The following is a 12235-nucleotide window of genomic DNA, read 5'->3' as shown; positions in this document are numbered from 1 at the left end:
GTGAACTCAGCAGAAGTGACCACAAAGAACACCAGGTCATTACGCTTCCACAGCTCTCTGCTGCTATCTAGCAGTCACATCTGGTATAATTCTGTCCATTCCTCCGTTCTTCCATTTTTTATACACATTTCAGAGGTGGGGGAGGGGGCGGAGTCTATTCTAGCTCACCAGTCTATCAGAGAGAAAGTCAGTCAAATTTATTTGTATAAAAGCATTGCAGCGGGGAGCGGAAGAAGTATTATAAATATGTTAAAAAAAACATAAAGAGAAATAAATAAAGTAATTAAAATTAATCTAAATGAATAAATAACAGGCTCAAAGCAGCAACGACCACAGTAAACAACTAAGCAACCCCCCACTCACTTCTAAGCTCAATTTAGAAATGACCCATTAACTTAACATGCATTCTTTTGGACAGTGGGGGGAAGCCAGAGTATCTGGAGGTGGGCATAGAATGAATAAGGAGAAAATGTCAACTCCACACAGAGAGAAAGCTGGGATTTGAACCAGGAAGCTTCCTGCTGTGAAGCTAACCACCACACCACTGTGCAGCCTATAGTAGAATCCTATTACACTCAAACAGAGGCACACATGTGATACACTAGAAATGATAAAATCACAAAAGTTTTCCCCTCTAACCATACTACCCACACAACCTGATTTATTTTTACTATATGTTCCATTCGCTTCAGTTAATTAAGTACAAAATATGATTGCAATAGTAAGAAACTGTAAAAGTAGGGTTTAAAAAAACCCAACTTGTCCCAAAACACGATATTGTTAAACTAGTCTGTTCATTTTGGGTTTGGGAGAAGCTTCCAATCTGTTATAAGCACTGACACAATTTGCTGATATTCATATTGCCACTTATGACTGACTGACTGTGACAGTGAATGAATGAGTATTAAGGTCATTGAATTAAGAGATTAAGAGACTCAATAAAAACTAAACACAATAATATTAATCAATACTAATCCTTTAATACATGAACAAATCTTTTTAATACATGAACAAAGTTGTTTAAAAATCTTTTATTCAGGAACAAAACAGATGTTCCTTAAGAAAGTAAACACATATTAACTTGAAATAAAGAACACAGAAGAAAGGCACTCTTTGTACAGCGTGAATGAAGACATCTGATACAAAACAAAAAAGTTAGATAGACCAAAGGCTCTTTCTTTTTTATCTTTTTTTAATCTATATTTTCAGTAAAAAACAAGATCTAAAGTGTGGAAATCATTGCAGTAGGTACTTTTTTTTTAAGAAGGGGAGAAGTCTAGTTATAAAAGCCTCTCCAGTACCAGCAGGTACAGTTAAGGCCTGCTGCAATGAGCAGGATGACTAGCAGGGTAACGAAAAGGCCGAGGCCAATGACGGTGGCAAAAACAGCCCAGACCAGCGTCCTTTTAGACGTGTCAATCAGGGGTGATCTGAGGGCCATCCGGACCCTGCGTGCCCGGCGGCGGTCTTGAGGAGGATAGCGTGCCAGATTAACACTCTCCATGTTCAGTGAGCGGACGAGGCACGCTTTCTGGTGGCTCAGCTGGTCGAAGGTGTGTTTGCCATGGTAGCGGCCCATACCACTATGACCTGGAAGGATGACATACAAGAGTTCATGTCTTCTCAAGGAAAAATGATTTGTGATCAGGGGTAACTGAATTAATTTAGTTAATGCAGCTCCCAAACACATACAAAGATGCTAAAAGGGAGGAGTAGGCTGTACTACCTAATTGTGGCTTTTGTAGAAGGAGCTCTTCTCATGGTACATCACAGAGTCCAATAAAAGTACAGGGATCAATAGTTAGACCTGAAGTTGTTGAATCCACCTCAGATATTGAGGACCAGAGTTCAGTTAGACTTGAACATGACCAAAATGTGTAGAAGAGAGTAGCAAGTGTGTGCTTACATCTGTCACAAATAGGGTTAACCGCTGGGTTAAACCTCCCAGTTTTTCCTTTATCATTGTCAATTAAGAACCTTCCACGTCAAATATATTTTTGTACAGCTTTGATACAGTTCCCGTAACACTAGGCTGGGTTTCTATGATTGGATCAAGTGATGATGTCTGTGCTAATGAAGGAAATTGATTCAAATGATTCTGGATGAAATCTCTGACTTGTAGGTATCTAAAAATCATGCGCTGATAAAGCAAATTTCTGTCTAACCTGATCAAATGACATGAAGATGCCATCCTTATACAGCATCCTAACATTCTACAGTATATGTGTAGGTTTTAAGCAGAATATCTGTCAGGCTCAACAATGTATAATGTTTGATACAAAATGACAGGAAAGACAACTTTCTTTCAGGAAAGTGTGGATTTGTGAACCCATGAAACACTGCTAGGATTTATCTAGTCATTTAAAGTGTGTGCAGTTACCTTTGCTCTACAGCCTGTTTGGCCATTTTTTAAAAGAGTCTTCTCACATCATGAAATGCAGTGGTAAACCAAAGCCCAACTGACAACCTTTGCCCTTTGATGTAAAATTGATGTAATGCCAAATTTAGCTTTGGGTAAATGGGGGGAGGGTCATTGCTTTTTATACATTGCATTTCTTGAAGATCCTGCATGCACTGAAGCTCTTTTGCATACTAATTTAGTATTCTGTAAGACTAACCTGTAAAATCATGTCTCTGTCCATTTCTACTCCACATTACCAAATACTGACATACTGAACGTACAGTATATTATCTTCCAAACTTATAGTATATTCAGTGGAGCAACTGATAAACCCCACTGCCTATGACTCAATCAAATAAAAACAGCCATATGCTTTTGAAAGTTTTCTTGGACTTCAAATGTGTTTACAAAGTGTGGTAAAGTGAAAGCAAGTACCGCATTGAACTGCAGGCTCAGTCATCCAAAGCAGGATATGGATCTATGTTATTTAGCAGCAACAGAGCAGTGTACACAAGAGAAGAACTGTTGGTACTGTCGAGGATTGGATGCAGAATTAAACTGTCTGTGGATGCAGAGCTGGAGCAAAACTAAAGACAAAGAGGGACAACAGGAGGTGGAGGTACAAGCCTTTTCTGCCCTCTGTGATCATGGGAAACTCTAACTCGCTACCAAACAAGTGTGTTGAGCAAGAGGCGCCTGTGCAGAACCAACAGCTGAATAAGGAGAGCAGTTTGATCTGTCTGAGTCCTGGCTGAACGACAACACACCAGACTCATGTGTGGACATACCCGGCTGCACAGCCGTACGAGTGGATCATGACCGGAGTACGAGCGGAAAGGCAGAGGTATTATCCTGTTTTTAATCAGAGATGGGTTAACCCCCGCAATGTGACCATGAAGGAGAGGATAAGTTGTCCAGTCATTGAACTGCTGTCAGCTGGTTTCCGTGCGTTCTATGCGCCCAGAGAGTTCCCAAATACAGTCGTCATTGTTCACGTTCCACCGAGGGCAGTGCTGTGCAATATTATGGTATACGTGGTAGTGTGATATAAAAATGTCTAGCCCTCTATTGTTTATACAGTTTGTTTTTTTTAAATTTAAATGACACGTTGAACGAAGGCTAAATGTAACTGTACTATTTTGCGGTAGCATTTTTACGTCACACGCAAGATTAAGATCAGATTTGTTACACGTGAAATTTGTCCTCCACTTTTAACCCATCCAGGTTGGCACCTGTTGACACACACACACAGGGTCACACACTCATGGAGACAGATAACATACACTGGAGCGGAGGGCAGCACCGGGGAGCATGAGCCTTGCTCAAGGGCATCTCAGCCATGACAAGGAGGTGAACTGCCACCCCTCCAACTGTCAGTTCACCAATCTTTTGAGTGGGAATTGAACTGCCACCCTTCAGGTTATTGGACGGCCCACTCTCACCACTGAGCCATGGCCACGCAGAGACTTGTTTATGGCAGTACTAGGGGAGCATGCATGGATACAAACAACAACATGGCAGAGGCGGAGAGCTTGGTGGAGAGTACGATGGAAAACACAATGGAAACAGAACCCAGAGAGGAATTAGTACCGAAAAGAGGGAACTGGAATTCCATAGTGCGGTTTTAGTTTGGATTTAAAAAGTCAGACACCGACCAGACAACGGTAATTTGCAAAACACGCTGCCAACAAGTCGTTACTAGCGACTCGAACATGTCTAATCTGTTCTGTCACTTAAAGAAACTAAATATCTACTGGGTATTTGTGTTTGTTTTTATTTATATTCATTTTTTATTAATTTTATTGTGTTTTATATATAAAATGTGTTATATATATATACAGACAATGAAACTGAAACACCTGTCACTTTAGTGTGGGAGGTTTCATGGCTAAATTGGACCAACCTGGTGGCCAATCTTTATTAATTGCACATAGCACCAGTAAGAGCAGAGTGTGAAGGTTCAATTAGCAGGGTAAGAGCACAGTTTTGCTCAAAATATTGCAATGCACACAACATTATGGGTGACATATCAGAGTTCAAAAGAGGACAAACTGTTGGTGCACATCTTGCTGGCGTATGTGACCAGGACAGCAAGTCTTTGTGGTGTATCAAGAGCCACGGTATCCAGGGTAATGTCAGCATACCACCAAGAAGGACGAACCACATCCAACAGGATTAACTGTGGACGCAAGAGGAAGCTGTCTGAAATGTACTAGGCCCAGAGTGAAGCATGGGGGTGGATCAGTGATGGTTTGGGCTGCCATATCATGGCATTCCCTTGAACCAATACTTGTGCTAGATGGGCCCTGCCAAGGACTACCGAACCATTCTGGAGGACCATGTGCATCCAATGGCTCAAACATTGTATCCTGAAGGCGGTGCCGTGTATCAGGATGACAATGCACCAATACACACAGCAAGACTGGTGAAAGATTGGTTTGATGAACATGAAAGTGAAGTTGAACATCTCCCTTGGCCTGCACAGTCACCAGATCTAAATATTATTGAGCCACTTTGGGGTGTTTTGGAGGAGCGAGTCAGGAAACGATTTCCTCCACCAGCATCCCGTAGTGACCTGGCCACTAACCTGAAAGAAGAATGGCTTAAAATCCCTCTGACCACTGTGCAGGACTTGTATATGTCATTCCCAAGACGAATTGATGCTGTATCGGCTGCAAAAGGAGGCCCTACACCATACTGATAAATGATTGTGGTCTAAAACCAGGTGTTTCAGTTTCATTGTCCAACCCCTCTAAATATATGTATATATATACATATATATAATTTCAAGAAAAAAATACTGTATCAGGATATATTGAGATATAAAATTTTGTCCATATCGCACACCACTAATCGAGGGCGGCATCCATGACGTTGTTGCTAGGATACAGATCCAGCATCCTGAGGCATTCATTGCAATCACAGGGGATTTCAACCATGTCTCTCTATCCTCCTGCCTGACTGACTTTGTACAGAATGTGGACTGTCCAACACGTGGAGAAAAGACATTAGATCTGTTCTATGCTAATGTGAAGGAGGCTTACAGGGCAGCGTCTCTTCCACCACTGATCTGATCACAGCATGGTCTATCTACAACCCACTTCCTGTTACTACGAGATCTTTCAGGAAGTGGTCAACAGAGGCACGTGATGCATTGAGAGACTGCTTTGATGTCACAGACTGGGAATGTTCTGCTGGAGGAAGAAGACATTGACATGGACAGGAGGGTCAGCACCATCACTGACTACATTAACTTCTGTAGGGACACTGTGATTCCAGTGAGGACTGTAAGGTGCTATCCAAATAATAAACCATGGATCACCAGTGACATCAAAGACCTCCTGAACCAGAAAAAGAGGGCGCTAAAACTGTAGGCGCCTGGACAAACCAGTGAAAAAGGCCATTCTGTGGGAGGCAGGGAGCTGGACCCTCTCAGTGCTGTGGTGGAGCAACGGATGAGGAGGAAATTATATTCTGTTTTGGATAATAATGAACATCCTCTCCAGGACAGAGGAGCAGCTGCAGGGAGAGGCTGCAGGACTGAGAGGTTCAGGAGGTCCTTTGTCCCCATAGCCATAAGGCTTTTTAACAGTGACTGCTGAAATGTTCTTCTCAAATTTATTTATTAATGTATGTAATCATTTATTATTGTTATTACTATTATTATTATATACAATCATCGTAAATATATACAGTATATATTTTTTAATTTTTGAGCTACTTGACAAATTTTGAATTTACCCCACTGGGGGAAGTATTTTTCTTTTGTATTCTATTTTAAAATCCTGATACTTACTACCTAGGAATTAGAAAAGGGTGTACTATCTTTTTCACATGACTGTACCTTTGTGTTCTCTACAGAGTTTAGGTCACATTACAAGTTGTGCTTAAAATCCATACTATGTGTTAATGCTGATAGACAGACAGACAATTTAGTAGATACTAATTAATCCTGGTAAAATAGTTAGGAGAAGTTTGGAATATCTACATAGCAAAATCTTTCCGATGACAAGTTAAGAAGCTTTTTTAGAAATATATATTGTTTGGAGACATGCATTATTTGAACATACATATAATAACACACTTTATGTGTCATTATTCTCACCAACACCACCAAATGGGAGAGAACTGAGTGTGTAGTGCATCATAACATCGTTGACTGTCACTCCTCCGCTTGTGGTTTCCTCAATCATCCTTTTAATTGCCTGAGAGACACAGAGGGAAGGAAGAGAGTGACATCAGGGTGAGCTGCAAACAAACACCTTTTGGCTTTATGATTTCTGTCTCACTTTCTTGTCAGAGCAGAAGATGTAGAGAGCCAGGGGTTTCTCCCTCTCATTGATGAAGTGAATGGCATCATCCATATCACTAACAGTCACTATGGGTAGCAGAGGGCCAAAGATCTCTTCCTGCATCAGCCTGGAATGGGGGGGTACGTCCTTCAGCACTGTTGGGGCTTTCAAAGGAACATTAGTGTTTATCAAACTAAAAAAAAAAAAAAAAGGGATATGTTTGTCTAAATTTGACATTGAACATGTTTCCTCCTACCAATGTAGCACTGTGAGGAGTCACTTTGTCCTCCTACCACAGGAGTATAACCCTCCATCAGACTCATGATTCTACTGAAGTGCTGCTGGTTGACAATTCGACCATAGTCAGGTGAGCATTTGGGGTCAGCACCATAAAATTCCTGTGATGGATCAAAGATGGCTTGAAAAAAGCTCCACACTGTGTTGCTTCACAAAATATGAAAACTTAATGTCAGAGCAGTTTACGGCTGAAGTGTTACCAGTAGAGTCTGACGGATGCATTCCACTACCCGGCCCTGGATGCAGGGCTCACACAGGATGTAGTCTGGAGCAATGCATGTCTGGCCACAGTTGACAAACTTCCCCCACGTGATACGACTGTACACAAAGCAGCTAATGTTCATGTTTAATATCTTTCTTCAAAGTGTAAGCTGTCTAAAAAATATTTTAGCGATTTCATAAAGCAGCTTTTAATTCACTCAACAAATGTTTTTGCTTAGGCTATTGAAAAGAATGCAAATTAAAGCCTGTAATGGTACTAAATCAAACTGAAAAAATGTTTTGATAGATTTTTAAGTGAAATATAGTCTTTTTTACTTAAATGGCTAGACATCAACTCTGTCATATGAAAGCAGCAACCTACAAAAATTAAGGCCATTTATAAGCATATAATCAATTCCTTCACCAATTTCTTAAAGGGGATCTCCAGTATTTTTAAACTTAAAAAACTTAAACCATATTTCTGGCATGAAATACCTTTATCTACTCACCGAGAACAGTTTGGTGAAAGTCAGCCTCCTTCAGAAGATATTTAGAAAACTTGCAATCCATACAACAGAGTGAACGGGACAAAGATGATGTCTTTATTTCAACAATACTTTAAGAAGAATGAATGAATGAACATGTGCTATAGCTCTGTTAGCTCATAGCTGCTGTTATGTGGCTACTTGCGGCTATAGGAGAGCTAACGGAGGGATTTCTACACAAACCTCTACTGGGACCACTTCATCCACACGCATGGCTGCAGCACAGCTCATTCACTCCGGTAAGAACGTCCATCTTACTCAAAGCCGTCGTTCACATTGTCAAAATCTGATAAATATCCTGCCATGTTGCACAAAACATGTAAAACTTGTAAAGTTAGCCGACTGTCACAGAGCACGGAGTAAATAAACTCCATGGGGGCGTGTGGATGAAATGGTCCCAGTAGAGTGCCTGTGTAGAATTCCCTCCGTTAGCTCTCCTATAGTATTGGTATTGGTGAAATAAAGACAGATAATGCCTTATCTAGAGGCTATATTTTCTATGCCCTGCTCTTTCTTTGTATATGGATATACACGATCGCGAGTGATCTAAATATCTTCTGAAGGACACCGACTTTCACCAAACTGTTCTCAGTGAGTAGATGAACGTATTTCATGCCAGAAATAAGGTCTAGGTTTAAAAATACTGGAGTTCCCCTTTAAGGACTGCAGACTTACTTGCTACAGCTGTTAAATTTAGTGCCTATCTACCAGCTTTGATTTCTAAACCTCCACTCCCTTTGATTTCCAGGTGATTTAAACATCCTGTTACCGGCAGGCAATCCTGATGTCACAGTTCTTGTCAATATAGCAGGGGCTCTTCCCTCCCAGTTCCAGAGTCACTGGCGTTAGGTGGCGGGCTGCAGATTCCATCACTAGTTTCCCAACTGTGCTACTTCCTGTGTAGAAGACATGGTCAAACCTGCGCCTCAGTAGCTCCTGTGTCTCTGATGCTCCCCCTGTCACTACTGGGTACAGATCCTGGAAATGAACAGTATTTTTAATTCTTTAAATATGTATATATTCACCCGCTTTAAATATTGAAAAATATGAAAACTATTATAATAAAAGGATGTTGTTAATCTTTGGGAAGAATGTGAGCATTCCAATATAATGAGACCACTTCAGAAATATCAGTGATATGCTGTGTTGTGTTGCTATGCGGCTTTAACATCCCAAACATTCTGCCCAGCATCTTTCCATCAACAATAGCAGCTGGTGTACCTTGTCCAGATAGCGAGGCAGCAGTGCACGGAGCAGGAGAGACGAATACTCGCTGAGCTCCGATGGTTTCACCACAGCTGCATTGCCTGTTGACAGAGAACACAGGTTTCTATGAATGGGATGAGATCACTGAGTGACGCAAAGAAACTAAGTAGGGGATGAGAATGCAGAGGTGGGAGGCAGTCAAATGGAGCATGAACAGCAGAAAAGCTGGATATTTCTCTCACAACCACCAAGAAAGGTAGAGATGAGCAACAACAGAAGAAGAGGTGGTTAAAAAATGGCTTTGACAGCTTGGATGACAGTTGAGTAAGACATGTAAAGATCATCATGGTTTCATCCTTGTAATATTTTTAGATTGATGTTTGAAATTAAATGATTCCCTTTAAAACAACTTTAATTGAAAGAGCCCACAGATCAATGATAACAAATAAATGCTTAGTTTATCTATAACTTGACTAAAGAAAGTAGAGGGGGTTTAAAGAAAGATAGCCCCAGGGTCAAAAGCTACTCCAAGGTGTCCCCATATGTTTCACACAGGAACTTTAATTGAATTAAGCCTGCAGTTTCTCTTATCTTGTACGTTTGGATGATAGGCCTGACTTAAAATCACTTACATTATTGATTGTGTCATTCTGACATGGTGCTATTTCCAGTGCAGATCAATAGTGAAGTTAGGAACTGAAAGAAACTGTCACTTCAACAAATTAAGAGAGGAGCTCGCCATATACAGTATATATCTAGATATATAGATATATAGATATATCTATATATATAGATATATAATACAAAAACTGTTGTTCGACAATATGAATTGGTCTAGATTTGTTTGCAGCTCAGTCTGTGTAGCACTTACTACTCATCTGGCAAAATCCATTTAGCTTAAAGGTGCTATGGGCAACGATCCCATTGACTAGATGTCACAAATTTAGAGAGACAGACCCTTGCAGCTGTAATAGCTCCAAAAATGGGCTCCAATAAACAATATTGACCTGGAGAGGTGACAACTCATCCACTTTTTTAAAAAAGAAGTAAAAATAATAATACCAACAGGATTGTGTGCAACTGCAACAGATCCCGACAGGGAAACGCTTGGTGAAATTACCGATTGAAAACCAGCCGTGAGCTGGTGGCGGCCGCCACCAAATTCTCTATGCAGGAAAAACCCTGATCAGTAATGATATATATATAAGTCCAATTTAATGCCAGGTTCTACATCAACAAAATAGAAAAATGCATAAGTTAATGTATACTTTCTCTAGGCACTCTAAGTGTTAAGTTGGATACCAAACAAGGTTGATAAAAATGTAAAACAGATAAATTATGTACATGTCAAGCACCATCATTTAGAATTTCATCTGTTCACAAACCACAATCCCAATCCATTTCAAAGACTGTGCTGCTCTGAAAACCTTTTTATAGCAGTTTCACTGAACTGCATTACATGAGATTTCATATGTAGTATCTGAAAAAAGCAGCATCTAGAAACATGTAATGAGAGCGGATTATTTACTTTTCATTATCTATCATTTCTTGACTGGGGCCAATGCAGTAGCTCAGTAATTGTGATGACCATGTCCTGTTCATGATCTCACGTTGGAGTCTTTGGAAAACATTCCTGAAGCTATTTGTGTCCTTGAAAGTCATACATTTGAGTTCTCTGAGATTGCAATCAAATTGAAGAACTGGAGACAAAAGGACTCCCTACCTGCTGCGATAGCTCCAACCAGTGGCAGCAGGGTGAGGGCCCAGGGGTAGTTCCAGGCCCCAATGATGAGCACCACTCCCAGGGGCTCTGGCTGAATGTAAGCTTCATCTGATATCGTGAGGATGTTCTTCTCCACCGACTGAGGAGCTGCCCACTCTTTAAGCTTTTCTATGGCCAGCTTGATTTCGTTCTCAATGCCAATCAGCTCCAAAAGTGGAGTGTCGTATTGACTCTGTGGGAAGCCCCGCATAGTGGTCAGATAAGCAAGCAAAATAGTTTACAACATACAATGGGGAGGCCGTCTCTTTTGGGTTTTCTCACCCTGTTGATGTCCTGTTTGAGAGCGGTGGAGATCTCTGTCTCTTTCTCTGTGATCATCCTCTGCAGGCCATGAAGCTGCTGCAGTCTGAACTCCAGAGGCCGAGCCCTGCCACTGAGGAAGGCCTCCCTGGCCCGCTGCACCGCCTGCCTCTCCATGCAATCACCTTCACCATTAGAAGTGATAATCCATGGTCTATTAAATAATGAACCGTCTGCTTGAAATTACACAATGAGCTATATCTCTCCCTGCATTTTCACAGGGCCTTCCTTAGCATTTTATGGCAATGACCCTGTCTCCCTGTCTCCCTACCCACCTCCTCCATGTACAGTATTTTTCAAAACCATTAGGAAAGTTGTAGACTTATAAGAAATGCGTTGGCAAAAAGGAGTTGAAATATTTGAACTTTAATACAATCGAAATCAGCCTATGTCACGAAAGAAAGCATTTTGATATCATTATTCCAAAATAATTCAACCATTCATAATTTTCCACACGTAACAGTACGACAGTACTGTCCCTGCCATTTTTCTGTTACTCTCTCTAACAAACCATACGGACAGTATACCTGGATCTTAAACTGGGCTTTTGAGGCTATCAAAATACTTCATTCCTGTATTTTCTAATAAAGCGTCTTTTCTTTTCTTTTTAAATATGACCTCCTTCAAACTTAAATAGACCACAACAGACTTTATAAATAACATTTCCACCCATCTGAAATTCATTTTCTTTTCCTCCACTAAGAATCCTGCTAAATCATCATTTGATGTAAGTTTGCATTTAAATTAATTAGTTATTTGAGTCAGTGTATCTAAAATGGATGCTGATTTAACGGAAAATCGGACTACAGTCCAAAGTAGCTCAGGATTCATTTTCTTCATAACTTCTACGCTGTTTATGATTTGATCTGCATGAAATTAACGTTGGTGCCATCAACAGCTTAACGATTCAAACAGGAACATTATCGACGCATTAAACTTACCGCAGTCCAGGGAATCTTAGGTCAAATTCACATCCAGCGTACTCAGTAAAATATAAGCCGAATATTCCGCCGCTGAGCTGGTGTCAAAGCGGCTCAAATGACCGATGCGCTGAGAGCGCGCGGGCTGACCAACTGACTCTCTTTGTACACTGTTCATCAGTCACGCTGCTCTGGGATCAGTTAACCGGCTAAACTCACTCAGTGTGACCAGGCGTTTCATTTCTCCAGCCTCAAACATTGAGACCCTTGTCACATACACCCAACACGTA

The 12235-nt window shown here is 40.8% G+C and overlaps 1 protein-coding gene across 3 annotated transcripts; it reads right to left on the bottom strand.

Moving 5' to 3' along the window:
• Nucleotides 1-1072: 1072 nt before the first annotated feature.
• Nucleotides 1073-12223, bottom strand: LOC140314806 (aldehyde dehydrogenase, dimeric NADP-preferring-like). Of its 3 annotated transcripts, none has more exons than XM_072393177.1 (10): nt 11967-12223; nt 10987-11150; nt 10666-10897; nt 8958-9043; nt 8506-8714; nt 7191-7323; nt 6950-7091; nt 6691-6857; nt 6507-6606; nt 1073-1590 (listed from the first exon to the last, which is right to left on the bottom strand). In XM_072393177.1, the coding sequence occupies exons 2-10, from the start codon at nt 11140-11142 to the stop codon at nt 1277-1279; spliced, it is 1539 nt and encodes a 512-aa protein (XP_072249278.1). In that variant the 5' UTR covers nt 11143-11150; nt 11967-12223; the 3' UTR covers nt 1073-1276. The 3 variants fall into 3 exon arrangements, with proteins under 3 accessions (XP_072249278.1, XP_072249279.1, XP_072249280.1); XM_072393179.1 differs by having other exon boundaries at nt 1075-1590; nt 7191-7308; XM_072393178.1 differs by lacking the exon at nt 11967-12223 and having other exon boundaries at nt 10987-11223.
• Between the last annotated feature and the right edge of the window lie 12 nt (nt 12224-12235).

This window comes from Leuresthes tenuis, unplaced genomic scaffold, assembly GCF_036924035.1.
Source record: "Leuresthes tenuis unplaced genomic scaffold, fLeuTen1.0.hap1 SCAF_9, whole genome shotgun sequence".
NCBI lineage: Eukaryota > Metazoa > Chordata > Actinopteri > Atheriniformes > Atherinopsidae > Leuresthes > Leuresthes tenuis.
This window is presented reverse-complemented; position numbering and strand designations above follow the sequence as displayed.